The following is a 16171-nucleotide window of genomic DNA, read 5'->3' as shown; positions in this document are numbered from 1 at the left end:
TTTCAGTTTAATGTGTATTATTATTGTTATTATTTTCTTGATCACTTAAGTCTAGATAATCAACAAAACATTAATTCTGCCTTGATTTGTATAACTTGTGAATTTTGAAATGTAATTATTTGTACTAAAAATTTGTAATTAAGAAAGAACACTGGGAAACGAATGTGAACTATCTGCATTTTTGTTTTTCTTCCCGGGTTATTTATACCTTCTGAATCCAATTCTCCTTGTGCAACAAGAGAACTGTTCGGTTCTGCAAACATATATTGTATCTAGAATATACTGCAACATATCCAACATATAAAGGACTGCTTGCCATCTAGGGGAGGGGGTGGAGGGAGGGAGGAGAAAAAAAATCAGAACAGAAACGAGTGCAAGGGATAATGTTGTAAAAAAAATTACCCTGGCATGGATTCTGTCAATATAAAGTAATTATTAAATAAAAATAAAAAAATTGTAATTGGCTCTCAAGCATATCTGTGCCTCAAACTCTAAGAACAAGAGTTCAAATCCTGAATATGCTACTTATTACTATGTCAGCTGGGACATTTCTCTGGATGAATAGTTCTGCATCTGGCAAATGAGAGGGCAGAATTAGATGTTCTCTTTGATTCATTCCTCTCAACTCTCATTCTTATGACATAGATAATAAAGACCTTTTCAACTCTAATATTCTATGAATCTATATAATGAAGAATTCTCAGGCACTAAGGTAAAGATAGTCACTTCAAGTATTTATCACCCATTAGCTGATTGATCCTGGGCAAATCATCTAATCTCTTTCTTCCTCACTTTTCTCATTTGTAAAATGGGGTTAATAGCCCCTTCCTCTCAGAGTTGTGAGGATAAAATGAGACAACATATGTAAAGTGCTTTGCAAATCTTAAAAGAGCTATCTAAATGTTCGGTATTGCTATCATTTTTATTACTATACATCAATTACTATTCTAGACATTGGGGATACAAAGACAGAAATGAAAGAAACTTACATTTTACCAAAAAACTCCTTTCCACCACATTATGCCAGTAATGATTTACTTCACCTACACTAAAAATAAAAATAGAATAGAATAATGGAGAAATGATACAGAACTTTAAGGTTTACAAAGCACTTTACAAATATCATCTCATTTTATCTTTGCAATAATCTTGAGAGGCAAGTGCTATTATTGTCTCCATTTTACAGTCAAGGAAACTGAGACAGAAAATGGTTAAGTGACTTGCCTAGGGTTACATTATTAGTATCTGAGGCTGGCTTTAAACTCATATTCCTGACTTCTGGCCCAGTGTCCTATCCACTGTGCCATCTAGCTGCTTTTAATAAACTTTCTATCGTAAGCTTTTATAAAATCCTCTTCAATCCATCTGCTAGGATTTCCAACCAATAACCTTCTATTACTTTTGCATATGTTTTACGTGCCCTCTTATCTGCTTTGGCAATACCCACAAGAGACAGTGACTCAAGTGACTTATAACAAGGGACTGATCTGCTAGATCAAGCAGGAAGTGCTTGTACAAGGAAAGCAAATGGTATAAGAGATGTCATGTTGAACTGAGAAGTGGGAGAAGTTAATATATCTGAGATTGGATTTGAACTCGTCTTACTGACTACAGACCTGGTGCTATATCTACTGCAGCATCCTTTCAGTTCTAGAACTCAGATATCAGGAGAGACACCTCAATTGAAGATTGTCTACCATTTTTTTTTCCTGCCACACCTTAGGATGTTGTCCTCGGGGATTGCAAAGTTATTTCTGGGAAGGGGTTGGAGAAATAATGAATTGAAACTCAACAGAATTCTTTCCTATATAAGCATTAGTGTTTGGTTTGCTAAGGAGAAGACTTAAAAGGAAAGCTAGGTTTCAATTTGGCAATTGAGCCATAGATGACCAAGTAATAATCATGTAGACACCTTCCCCTCTGGGTTGATTCTGGCTCAATGCCTTAGTGTAATACATTGTATAGGGCACGGACTTGGAATCAGGAAGATCTAGGTCCATATCCTCTTTCAGATTATTGCATAATGTGAGACAAGTCATTTGTCTTGACATCTCTGAGCCTCAATTTTCTTATCTATAAAATGAGAGATTGGACTCAATAGTCTCTAAAGCACCTTCAACTTTATTACCCTCTAAGTAATTAAGCAAATAAATAACCGAAAGGTATTGGGCACATGCATGTGAACTGACAGCCCAGGCTTTGTTTCTGGAAAGAGTACAATACACTCTCCAGGATCCTGGCCAAATTTCAAAATGGGACACTTTGTACCTAAAATGAGCTCTTGTGATATCAGTGTCCTCAAGTCAAGAGCTCCTGGAGGTGAATCCAGTTTCAACCCTTCCTATAGGATCTATGAGACCATGGACAAGTTATTTCACCTTTCTGTGCCTCTGTACTAATCTGTAAATGTACTAATCTGTAAAATGGGCATCACAACATAACAAGAGAACCCTTGTGATATGGTAAAAATAGTGCAGATTCTGGAGTCAAAGGACCTGAATTCAAATCCTACTCAGACATTGAGTAGCTGTATGATCTTGAGGAGTGGGAGGTGGGACATTTCTCCTTTTTGATATTTCTTTATTTGTAAAATAAAGGGGTTAGATTATATGGCCTATAAGGTACCTGCCAGGTACATATTTGAGGTGACTAATGGGAGAACAGTATTTTGTAAACCTTAGAGACTATTGAAAACCTAAGCCATCAGCTGTCTGCTCTGAGAATTTGCTGTTGTAGAGTCCATAATCCTGGACTCAGGTCTTTATTTGACTACTCTATTTGACTAGAGCTTAAATTCAGGGCAGGAGAAAGGGCAAACATATCTACTTTAAAAAAGCATTTATTTTTGATATTTCAGTAAGACTTATCTCCATATGGCTCTCTTCTCTTTCCCACCCATTAACTTAGCTTTCCTCACCTGCAGAAGGAATCTCCCTTAAACTATGTGTAACTATATAACCAAGAAGCTGTGCAGTATAGTGAGAAGCTGGGGAAGCTAGACCTAAATTCAAATTTTGCCATGGTCACTTTCTAGCTGTGTGACTGTGAACAAATCACCAGTCTCTCTGAATCTCCTTTTCTTCATCTTCAAAGTGCTGTTAATATTACTTACAGAACCAAACTCAAAAAGTTTGTTTTAAGAATTCAAAAAGCTAATGTAAGTCAAAAGTTCTTTGCAAGTCATAAAATGAGAAACAGTTCCTTAGATGGAAAAGAACATAGACTTGGTTAGAATAATCAACAAACATTTATGAAAAGTCTAATATATGCACCAAGCACTGTGTTGGGTACTGGGGATAGAAACACAATGAATGAAACAATCCCTACTCTCAAGAACTCAGCCCAAGTCTTTAATTCTGTCACCCACTCCCTGTGAGACTTAGGACAAGTCATCTTCCTTCCAAAGAATTATGACTCCCAATTCATAAAATTAAGGAGTTGACTACCTAAAGTCCCTTCAAGCACCAAAACTTTTGTTATTATTGGTTATTTAGTTATTATTAAGAAACACACACACACCCATGCTAGTTGTAAAGGTCTATGAGAGAAATATTCTGCCTACCCACTAGATTGTTGTTCAGTTATTTCAGTTCTTTCTGACTTTTTGTGATTCTATATAGGTTTATTTGTTTGTTTTCCAAAAATGCTGGAGTGGTTTGCCTGTTTCCTTCTTCAGTAGCTTACATAAACAGGTTAAATGAATTGTCTAGCATCACACAGCTAGTGCCTGAGATAGGAATTGGTAGTCTTCCAACTCTAGGTCCAGTGGATCTATCCACTGAGCCACCTAATATTCTCTACCTTTTAGAGGTTTCTATATGAAACAACAAAATTGTCTCAGGGGATTGTTTCACTGACCCAAAACTTTAAAAAACAATAAGAACCATCTCCCTTGTGTCCTATTTCTTTAGGTCAGTGTCTTCAGGTGTTCTCTTTAAGTTGTATCTTGTGTTTAAAGAAACAATATGCTCAAACTCAACTATTGGAGGAAATTCCCTATTTTAAAAAAATGACAAATTGGCAGATGGCAGCAGTTTTCATCTTGCTATTTGGGAGGGAGTGATGCTGAGCATATAATGAAAGGTATATACACCATCTCTCTCTCCCTTCCTCCCATCACAAAATGTTAGAACTAGAAGCTGGCAGGGACCAGTGAGTCATTTTACAGCTGAGGACACTGAATGAAAGGACATGTTCAAGGTCATACACTTAGTAAGGATCAGACTGCATGTCAACTCTTTGGAAAGTAGCTAGAGGGAAAGATCTCTGAATCTGACAGCATGGTATCTAGGTTGTGACCCTGGCATTGCTTTTACTCTACCTGTGTCAAGTTTCTCTGAGTTCATAGGATTTAGAGCTGAAAGGTAGTCCAAACCCTCAATTTTTTTAACATACTTTAAAATTTAACATTTTATTTCCCCCCAATCACATATAAAAGCAATTTTAACCCCCTCATTTTAACTGAGACAAGGTTTTGTCTTAAGTGATTTGCACAAGGTCGCAAGAGTTAATTCAAATTTGACCCCAAATCCCTCAACCCAAATCCAGAACTCTTTCCAGAACTCAGACCTAGTTAAGGGTTTTTATAATCCTTTGTGTGTTCCATAGCCACCTTTGACAACCTGGTGAAACCTATAAACCCCTTCTAAGAATATTACTCTGAAATGCATAAGATTACCAAAAAACATTAATTATATGGAAGTAAAATTCTCAAAAAATCAAGTTAACAGCTCCTGAAGATGAATTGTAAGATAAGGTTCCTTCGTAGTCTGACATTCTTCGGTCTTAAGACTCCAGAGCCAGAACACTCTTCACTTTCCCGAGTTGCCTCCCTCACCTCCAAAGCCTGTCTCCGATTCAGTCGCAATTAATAGAAACCCAATACATCTACTACGCTGCCTCCATATGGAAAAGGACCGTCCTTGATTTTTTAAAATAACGAGCCAGGTACGCGTTGAAACAAACCAACAGGAAGGAACTTGCTGAGGAAGGTGGGATCTTGGTAGAAAGGGTCTCTCAACTTAACGGTATTGCTCTGCTGGCCAGGGACCAGATGCGCCGAGATCGAGTTGGGGTGTGCCTCCCTGCGGAAAAGACTCCCCAGCCGCCAAGCGTGCTGTGCTCCCTCTCCCTACTCGCGGCTGTTTGTTCCTCCCGCAAACTCCTTAAATCCTGACTGGAGCGACGTACAGTTTCCGAAACTAGCCACACAAAACAGTCCCTCCGCCTACCTTCCCTAAGAGCCTTCATGCTCCCTAGGCTAAAAGGTTGACGTATTTATTAGAAGACTAGATATGAGACTGACCAAAGTCGCTGTCCCTTTCCGGCCATGTGTCTTGGGACCTTTCCCTCCACTAGAAGGAACAAGCAGATCAGACGACCACGGAGCTCCCACCACCATCTTCACTTTGAGGAAAATTCTTCTCCCTGCCTTCCAATCCATCTACCCTTCAACTCTAGCTACTTCTGACACCTCTCCTTTTGTATAGGTTGAGCCAGACCGACACAATTCCCCGATCCCTTGCCAGCGGAGTGAAGCTTCTCTACACTGGGGTGAGGAAGCCTTCTTTCCCGGCTTGGGGACAAATAAGCTGGTTATGTGATCGGGAGGAGTAACGGGGCTCGCTGAGGCCAATGAATGGGGGAGACCAGGTCTCCCTCGTGTAGCGGTTTGACGGGAAAAGAAACGTCTGTTGTATTAAGTATCCATGAGGCAACAGGGTCCTCCCTGCGAGCTTCAGGTGCTCGGGTGGCTCTGGTTCAAGTCGCCCATCTGTATCTGTCATTGTCTTTGCCCTAGGGACTGTCCTAGGGACAAGTCCTCTGGCTTGCCTGTCTGCCTGTTTATCCTAGTCGACCGACCTTGCCTGTCTGATCTCTCTCTCTCTCTCTCTCTCTCTCTCTCTCTCTCTCTCTCTCTCTCTCTCTCTCTCTCTCTCTCTCTCTCTCTCTCTCTCTCTCTGTGTGTGTGTGTGTGTACGGGCGTGTGCCTGCTGATTGCCTTTCCTTTCTTCCAGCCCTATTTATCTTCGAGTCTACCAGTCTGTCTGCCCTTCTGATTTTCTGCCACTACCTGTCTGCCTAGTCGCCTGTTTCTTTGTCTGCCTGTCTGTCACTCTCAGTTAAATCTGTTGTCTCTCAGGCTCTGCTTGCCTGTCTGGGGCATCTTGTGTCTTCTGCCTCATAGCCTCCTTGTCTGTATGCCTAGCCATTCTCCTGCCTGCCTGTCTCTGCCTATAGGTCAGTCGGCCCTGCTGTCTGCTTGCTTGTGTTGGCTGTCAGTGCTTTAACCTATCTAATCTAAAGATCTTTCTGCTTGTCTATTTCTCCGCCAGAATACCACTTCTCTCTTTGTCTCTGCCTCTGTCTCTTGTTTCTCTGTGTCTCTCTTTCTCTCTCTCCTCCCCCCACCTTCTTCTTCCCTCCTCTTTCCATCAGTCTTGTCTTGTCCTTCTACCTGACAATCTATTTGCCTGACAGTCTGTCTGTCTACTCGTCTGTCCCCCATCTCTAATCCTGGTACACCGGCCCGCCCCTCCAGTCTTTGCTCCTAGCAGGCAGCATCCGGGGGCGCCATCAGCGGGCCTATTGGCCACCAAAAAAGTTGCTCAGAGTTTTCCTCGGGCTGTTTGATTGAGGGGTCAGCCCCGCGGCCCTGGGGCTCAAAATCCTAACTTCGCAGTTCCGAAGGGGCCACCAGCCCCGTCCCCCTCCCCATTCCTATCAATGGTTTGCCTCCATCAATCCAAGCCTGCCCCTAGAGTGCCGGCGTTTGGAGATTGTACTTACAGGCTGCTGCCCAGCGGGGAGCGAGGCAACTCTCCGCCTAGGGGCTCGGCCGGGTTCTCCCAGTAGCCAGACCGGGGCGGCGGCTCCAGCCCACCATTGACTCCCCTCCAGCCCCAGCGGCCGCCGCGCTGCTGCTGCTGCAGCTGTTGCTCCTCGTCCTCCTGAGCCGGGAAGGTCACTCTCCCGCTCGCCGGTTCCTTCCACTTCTTGCCCTTGGTGGACATAGCGGCGGGCCGGCAGCGGCTCGGGCTGGGGCTCAGCTCAGAGCTGGGGAGAGCGGCCCCCGAACCCTTCACTAACGCCTCGCTCCGCCCTGGTCCCCACCCTTCGGCCCGTTTGTCCCGCTGCCTGGCAGGGCCCGCGGTTCAGCCGCTGGTGGGGAGGGAAAGCCCGAACCGAGGCTAGCCCACGTAGCAGCTCAGCCTGCACCATCCAACCAGCCCCGGAACCAGCTGCGGCGGCCAGATGTGCACCTTGAGCAACAGTGGACAGATGTGCGCCTTGGGCAGCGACGTCCAGATGTGCGTCCAGAGCGGCGGCGGCGGCGGCGGCGCGGGCAGCGGCGGGGCCCCTTCGGGCAGCACAGCGAGCCCTCCCTCCTTCGCCCTTGCTTCTCCTCGAGCACCACATCGCTGGCGAGGACAGCATCATTCCCATGGGGAGAGTAAGGGCGGGGCGGGATGGGGGGCGGGAGGAGTGAAGGGACAAACGGGGATGGGGATGGGGGTGGGGCGGGGGAAGGCAGGAGCGGGAGACGGAACTGGCGGAAGACGGACAGGAGTCTCTCTGCTTTTGGTCAAGACCAGGAAGACACGAGGGGCGAGAAAGGGAGGACACAACTTGCTCAGACCTTGAGAAATGAGGGAAGAGGAGAAGCCCCTGCAACCTTCCCTTTGATTTTCAGTCGAGAGGGAGATCTTTCCCATTGAAAGATTCAGGCTTCGGAAAGGAAAAGGATTTCTTTTCCTCCAATCTCGCCTTCCTCTTAACCACCTCAACTTTCCAACTTCAGGCAACAAATATTTTTCCGCTTTTTGAAATAATTGGGAATTCAATGCCTGTTAATTTGGCGGCAACTTTTCCTAATCCCGAATTGTAATGCAGAAATCTGCTTCACACCTCAGGGTGTAATTAATTGTGTCTTTTAAAACAAACAGTTATTCCCAGTCTGCCACGTGTAAGTGATAGTGTTGACAATGAAAGGTGTTAAGACTGTGTCCTTAAGGACCACGTTCCGAGGGCAGTTTACTGGCTGTGTGCACCTGGGCAAATTGCTTAACCTTGGTTTCCTCAGTTTCCTAATCTGTACAATGAGATGGAATAGGAAAAGGCAAACCACTCCCGGACCTTGGATATCATTTAGTCCAAATTTTACATTTGAGGATACTGAGGCCCTGAGAGGTTAAGGATCCCAATAAGATAATTGACTTCCTGATAGAAAAATTAGTGTCATTTATTAACAATAGGAACAATAATATAGCACTTTAAGTAGTGCAGAATTCTTTACAGACTATCTCATTTGGGTTTAATTTGCTTTAGATTGTGAGCTTCTTAGGAATACTTTCTTTGTATCCTTCTTCCTTAGTACAGTTCCTAGCACTTAGTGTTTGTTGACTGACTACAAGAGTCCTACAAGAATCTAGTCCAACTCCCTCCTTTAACAGATGAAAAAACCATGGGAGACATATCATGTTTGCAAGTCCAATGCCCTTTTCACAAAAAGGCCACAAAAAGTCATAAGTCCTGCGATTGCGGGATTTTCTGCTAATGAAATCCTAAAGTTTATCTATCTCCTTTTACAGATTTAGAAATAGAAGCCCAGGTCAAAGATTTGTCTAAGGTTATTTGGGTCACAGATAGCGGAGGCAAGAGTGAAGTCCAGCTCTTTCTTGTGTCTGTCTCATCCAACCTTCCTTGCCGCCTATACCCCTTTAACTGAATCCTAAGAAGTCTATCTAGAACATAATTTTAAAATAACCTATTTTTAAAATCCACAACAGCCACCTCCCCAATGATTTCAACAGGGGAAATTTTGTTCTGAATAGGCTTCCTTCAAGTTATAAATTGAAAGGACAGCTATTTTCACAAGAATACCTGATATGTTCTAATGAGAGCTAAAATAAGGTCTTCGTTTCAACAGTATATCTAATCAGACTGGTTTCTTTTCTTAGTGGGGGTTGAAGCTCTGCCCTATCTCAACTCTGTCCTCAACTCCTATATAAGCCCTTTCTTGAGCCCTGCAATTGTTAATACCCTTTCCCTCCTTAAATTTACTCTGTGTTTGTTTATCTGTATATGTCATCTCTTCCTTTCCCACCCATAGAATGTAAGCTTGCAGAAGATAGAATCTGATTCACTTTTGTCTTTGTAACCCTAGAGCCTAGTAAAGTACCTTGCACATGAGGATTGGGAATTGGACCTGTGGCTTAAATAATATAAGAAATTCCCAATCAGAAAACTGACCCAGACCAATATCTTCTCTGCAGCCAAAAGGTGGCAAAGGTGGGATTGGAACTTGGCTTCCTAGCTCTGAAACCTACCTTCTGTCTAGTTCCATGGCACTTTACTTCCCATAATAAGAAATGACAATCATAAAAAGATTAACATTTTTGCCGAATTTCGTTTTGTTGATTACTAAAACAAAACAAAAATAAAATAAATCATGGTGATACAGTGTATAGAGTGCTGCTGGGTCTGGAGTCAGGAAGGTCTGAGTTCAAATCCACCCTCAGAAACTTACTTACTTGTTCTGTGACTCTAGGCAAATCTCTTAACCTCTATCTGTCTCAAAAGAATACATGGTGAAAGGGAGTTTGATAGTCATAAGAAGACTTGAAAGGGGAGTTTTGAGCACCAAGCAAAGGAACTTTTTATTTGATCCTGAAGATGACAGGGAGCCATTGAAATTTCTTGAATAGGAGGGGTGACATGGTCAGAATTACATTTTAGGTAATTCACTGAGTGATTTGCCAAGGGTCACATAACCATGAAGAGCAGGGATTTGAATTTAGGACCACAACTCCATTTCAAAATTATTTCCATTCTTCCTTAGCACAACTAATACCTGTGCCTTTAGGGTCACCTGTGGTTATAAGTCTTCTGAGATTCACAGGCAGAGCATGACTGGGGAATTTTGGATATTAAAAAGTTCAGCTTTTCTGGCTGGGAACAGCTTGGGATCATTCAAAATGCTGCAAAATAAGGAAAATAAAGAATAGCTTTGCAGTTTCTCATTGATGCTCGTTGAACTATTAGACAGCAAGCAGTGCTATTGAAATTCCAGGTCACCTTAGCTATTCACATTTGGAGGAATGGAAATAATTCTGAAATAGAGTTAGAGGTCTTGAATTCAAATCCCTGATCTTATGATTGATTCCTAGCTGTGTGAACTCTTGGAAAGTCATTTAACCTCAGTTTTACCATCTGGAAAAAAAAAATGGTGTTAAATATTTGAACTAAGGCAGCTAGGTGGCACCATAGTGCATAGAGCATAAAAACACTCATTTTAGGTTTAAATGTGGACTCAGATGTCTACTAGTTGTATGATCCCTATTTGCCTCTGTTTCCTCAGCTGTAAAATATGCTAAAGAAGGAAATGGCAAACTACTCCAATCTCTTTGCCAAGAAAAACCCAAATGGGGTCACAAAGAATTGAACATGACTGAAAATGACTCAATAATAAGAGTTTGCATATAATTACTTCATGGAACTTTTAAAATTTGATAAAGAAGTGAATGGGAAGAGAGACATTTTCTTCCCAAGGAAAGAGAGATGCATTTGCTTAAGAGAGTACAAAGTCAAGGAAGGAAAAGGGCATGCTTGTATAAAGCAAAAGAGAAGCCAGAAGAAATAGAATGATCAAAGGATTAGGGAGAGAGATGATCTTTGCAGTCAATACCTAAAGAGAGGATAGGCTGGAGCCCTTGCACAAGGAGAGACATTGATGTGACAAGAATCAGTGATTTTATTCTCCGAGACTGTAACAAAGAAAGGGAAACAAAGGATGGATTAAGAACTAGAGAGGTTTTGGAGGGAGAAGGCCTAGAAAGGAATAAAATATATGCATGAAATGATGAGCTTCAAATGAGAAGACATTGATATGGGAGAGGGGCAGAGTGGATATGGGACCTGAAATCTCATCATCATATGTTGATTGATTCAGTTTTGAATAGTTAGCACCTTCTCAACTCTCTCAGTTGTCTCTCCCTTTTGACTAGAAGGATGGAGGATGGAGCAATTAATTCCTCCCACAGTCTTTCTTTATAGAGGGCTCAGAACTTTTCAGATAATCACTCTTCCATTTTCCATCAGTTACTCTGCTCCCACACCTGTACTTCTTAGTTCCTTACTCCCCAATCTGGTTTTGTGTGCTGTATTCACTCAATAGGGAATAAGTTCTTTGAGGCTAGGTTTTTGTTGTTGTTGTTGTTGTTTAATTTGTATCCTCAGCACTTAGCACAATATTTGACACATAGTAGACACTTAATGTTTTTTGAATTGAATTGAACTGGGAATAGTTATGCTTTCTCCCAACGATTGGATTTTGTACCAGGTGGTATATGTCTATGCAAAAGACTTTCTAGGACACATGATATATTCAAGGAAATTCTGAGAGGGGGAAACAGTAGTGATTGGGCTACTTCCTTTTTGCCTTTGAAGAGACTTCAATAGCAAACAACAGCCATTTTCCTTTGGACTTTGTTCCAAAGCAAAAGGGACAGAGATATAACAAAGTGAAGGAGAAGGGGCTTAATAGGGCCCAAGACTGTATATATCCTCCTATTGCTGTACATGCTAGATTTGTGACAATTTGTATTACATAGGGATAAACTCTGGAACATTTTATTAATTCTACATTTCAGTGCTGGGAGACTATAGCAACAAGTTGAGACTTTAACCTTCCTGGGCCTCAATTTCCTCAACTATAAAATGGAAAGTTTGGACTATATAACCTCTAAGATATTTCCCCATCCTAGATTTATAGCCTAGACATAGCCCTAGCCCACTCAGTGTAACTACCTATGTGACACACAAGTATTTCCTTCTTTCTCCTTTTTCCTAGTATCTGTTTCTCCTTTCTCTCTTTTCGGGCTAATTCACTCACTTCTTTCTGCATTTGTGTTGGCAGTCCTGGAGATTTGCAGGATGGGTGGGCTGGTAATGATATACAACCACCACTCAAATTCTCTTTCCAGGTATTAAAGGTAAACTGGTCTAGAGAGAAGGGAATTTCTTCTGACTTGCTATTTTTGCTCCTGAATTCCCCATCTGTCAAATATGTCAAAAGCCAGAAAACCACAACATTTATGCTATAAGAGGTAAAAACACAAATAAATCTGAAGTCTGAGCCACACCAGTGTTGCTAGCTTCTGAATTTCCTCCATCCTCTGTGTACCACTCAGGGTCTCCTGACCACTGCACCCTGGATCTTCAATCTTGAGTGTGAGTCTGGCAGTGCCATAGTATGCATTTGAGACCATTTCTTGAGTTGATTCATAGTCTATTCCAGGACATTGGACAATGTGCTGCTGCCCCACCTTCCCTAGTGTCCCAAGCCCTCCCTCTCTGTCTCTCTATGCTGAAAAGGAGACACGGGAAAATGGAAGTATATGCCCAGGGTCATACAGAGAGCTAGTAGCAAAGTCAACATTCTATCCCAAGCAACAAACTCTATGAAAACATGAATGCATCAAATAGAAGTCAATTATTTCATTAGGCAATAAGATATATTAAAAATAATCTTAAAAGGCTGAAATATAGAAGAAAATGTAAAGTATATAATTACAAAAATAACTGATTTTAAAACCAATTGAATAGGAAAAGTTAAAAAATCATTGAACCATCTGAAAGGCATGATGAAAAAAGGAGCCTAGAAATCTTTTAAAAGTTCTTAAAAGAAAGCTTTCCAGATCTCCTGGAAACAGAAGAAATGGATTTAGAAAGACTGCACTATTCATCTTAGGAAAGAAATCCCAAAATGAAAACTCTTAGAAATATTGTAGCTAAAATCAAGAGTTTCCAGACCAAGAAGAACATTAGGAGAAGCCAGAAAGAAAGCATTCAAGTACTGAGGAGCTACAGTCAGATCACATAGGATTTAGTAGCCACACTATTAAGGATCAGAAACTTGGAATATGATATTCCAGCAGGTAAAGGATATGGACTCATAGCCAAAAAATAACTTATCCAGTATAATGCTCTGAGGGAAAATGAATTTTTATAAAATAGAAGACTTTTAAGCATTACTGATGAAAAGACCAGACCCATAGAGAAATTTTAAAGTACAAAGACAGGAATACATGGATAAAAGACTTAACATAGATAAATGGCTTAAATTCAAATATGAGATGTGAGATATATGTTTCCACTGATCCCTATCATCATCAGGGTTCATGGAAAAAGTTCAATTAGACTAGACTTTGGAATGATTCTATTATAGCTTGATGTTCTTAAAAGAGAGAGAATGGAGAGGAAAAAAGGAATACACTGAAGAGGATGGGAAAAGGAGACTAAGGAAATTTTTCTCACATAATAAGAATCAAAATTAGAGATCTATACAAACAGGGAGAAAGGGGAGGAGGTAGCTGACACTTGAACCTTATTTTCATCTGAAATGGTTGAAAGAATAATATACCCACAGAGAGTTGGGTACAGAAATAATTTTACTCAATAGTAAGATAGAAATAAAAAGAAAGAAATGGGAAGGAAAACTAAATTGAGGGTAAATCAAAGAAAGGACTGGTCCTAACCAAATCAAATTCTAAGATTGCAAAAAAAAAAAAAAGCTATATCTTTTTTTATGTGGCACAGAATTGGAATCTGAGGAAGTGACAATAAATTGAGCAATTGTCTAGCAGGTTGGATGTGGTAGGATACTATTATATTGAATTTATCATTCTGATGACCAACCAGGATGCCAGAGGATTAATGATGCTACCTACCTCCTGATTGAAAGATGAAGAACTCAATGTAGAAATAAACTATTTTTTAGGATATGACTAAAGTGGGAATTTGTTTTGCTCTGTTATGTACTATATTATATTCTGTATGCAGACATACATTATGTATTTAAACTATATATAAATACATACACATATATACATATATATACTATATACAAATATAAACTTGGGAACTCCAATAAGACATTGACCAATCAAAATTGCTGAGGACCCATGATGATACATGCTGCTCATTTCGTAACAGAGAGGTGATGGACACAGGGAGTATAAGTAGAAACATAATTTTTTTAGTCATGGACAATGTGAAATTTTATTTTGCTTGACTATATACATGCTTGTAAGAGGGATTTTGTTTTTCTTTCTTTCTCAAGGTGGTGAGGAAAAGTCAGGAAAGTGGGAGATTAAGAAGACTAATATTTGTTTGAAAATTAAAAAAAATTTAAGAAATAAAATGAATGAGTAAATTTAATTTCTAAAGTCTTCACTATTTTAAAGCCCATGATTCTTGCTGCTTAGTGTGGAGGGAATGGGAATATTTTATAAAAGCTAAATGAAAATTGTACTTTACATATATTATCTTATTACTTCACAACAACCACAGGAGGTACTTGCCATAATTATCACCATTTTGTAAATGAGGAAACTGAAGCACAGAGAGTTTAAATAATTTACTCAGGGTTACACAGTTAGTAAGTATCTGAAGTTGGATTCAAACTCAGTTCTCCCCATTCCAAGTCTAATAATCTACCTTTTATCCCCCCCAATAATCTATACACATTACCCTCTCCACTTCCAGTCTTTTGGAAGGGACTGTTCAAACACTGTGGGAAAATGTGAAAGCAGCTCATATTCCTAAAACCAAATCATTTGCTTCTGCTGCTTCTCCTTCCTCTTCTTTTTTTTAAACAATTTTTTCTTAAGACAATTGATTTGCCCAGGATTGATTAGCTAGAAAGTATCTGAGGTTGGATTTGAACTCAGGTCCTCCTGACTTCCTAACCTGACCAGGACATTTCTCCAGACTCTAATATTGTTCATGTACTATACAAGTCCTACCTGAAAGTGCTTGCTTTGTCAGTGCCTAAAACTTAGTCTGCTCCCTGCTCCCTTTAATATGATGACCTTTAGAAAACTGCTCATTCTTACAGTCCAAATTGATCTCATCCACTCCTCTCAATTTTGTCCATATTCATGCTCTCCTAGGAATCTTGGTTTAAGGAAGCAAGAGTGGAAGTAGAAAAGCATATGTTATTTAGATCATAGACTTAGGGCTGGGAGAGACCTTGAAGGTGCTAGTCCAATTCATTCATTTTCCAGATGAGGAAACTGAGGCTGAGAAAAGTTAATTTGTCCAGAGTCACACAGGAAAGGTAGAAGAGTCAGAATTCACAGTTTCTCAATCCTTACCCTTCTCTTGCACTCTGTTATCTCTTTTATTCCAATAATAAACTTTTCCCCAAAGCCCTTTCCCTCTAATATTTAGGTACATTGTCTCCTGTAAAACTGTCAGAAAGTGAACAGCCTTCCTCTTTCATAAGAAGGAATGGAGGCAGACTTGGGCTTAAATCTAAAATCTCAAGCTCTGCCATTTATTACAGGTTTTGGGCAAGTCATCCTCTCTTCAAGCCTCAGTTTCTTCATTTGTAAAGTGCAGAAGGAGGAGAAAGGTTCCTTGTAGCTTTAAATTTATGTATAGTACTTCAGAAACCTTAAAACACCATAAATGTGAGTGTTACTGACATTAATGGCAAATACCTACTGCTGCTACTGCTGATAATAATGAGGATGAGGAGGATGAAAATGATGATGCTGATGTTGATGAGTGGAGTCTGCTTTTTAAGAGAACCCAAGTTGTTTGTTCATGCACTCTATATGAGGCATGGCAACAGATTTTATCACTTGGGTTGTGAACTTTGACATTCACTTATTACTCTGATCACCTTACCTATTTTGTCATTGTTGAGAAAATGAGGGCTAGTCTTTTTGTTTGTTTGTTTTTAATAGTTTCATTAATTGTTTCAAACATTCATACAAGCAGCTTTTATTAAGCACTTGCTGTGTTTTAGTATAATGTACTAAGTATTGTAGTTCCAGGAACAAGCATTTATTAAGCACCTACTATATACTAGACATTTTGCTAAGCACTTTACAAATATGATCTCATTCAACTCTCTCATCAACTTTTTGAGCAAGGTACTGTTATGATGCCCATTTTACAGTTGAGAAAGTTAAGGTAGATAGAGGTCAAGTGATTTGCACAGGGTCATGCAGCTAGGAAGTGTCTGAAGTCAAACTTGAACTCTGGTTTTTCATGCACCTATATATAGGTCCCATGCTCTATCCATTGTCTCACTTAAGTTGTATATTTTGTCCCTATTATTCCAGGACTGTATTAAGCAGTGGGGACACAGAAACAAAAA

The 16171-nt window shown here is 40.4% G+C and overlaps 1 protein-coding gene across 1 annotated transcript in view; it reads right to left on the bottom strand.

The window, feature by feature from the left end:
- TRPC3 (transient receptor potential cation channel subfamily C member 3) overlaps window positions 1–7291 on the bottom strand; it is a 102185-nt gene extending 94894 nt beyond the window's left edge. The window contains exon 1 of the mRNA XM_051964157.1: window positions 6790–7291. Within this exon, the coding sequence (XP_051820117.1) occupies window positions 6790–7013 (224 nt within the window). The 5' untranslated portion in view covers window positions 7014–7291. The remainder of the gene's footprint in view (window positions 1–6789) is intronic.
- Between the last annotated feature and the right edge of the window lie 8880 nt (window positions 7292–16171).

Source organism: Antechinus flavipes, chromosome 6 (genome assembly GCF_016432865.1).
Source record: "Antechinus flavipes isolate AdamAnt ecotype Samford, QLD, Australia chromosome 6, AdamAnt_v2, whole genome shotgun sequence".
NCBI lineage: Eukaryota > Metazoa > Chordata > Mammalia > Dasyuromorphia > Dasyuridae > Antechinus > Antechinus flavipes.
Note: the sequence above shows the minus strand (reverse complement) of the source record. Positions and strands in the feature narration are given on the sequence as shown.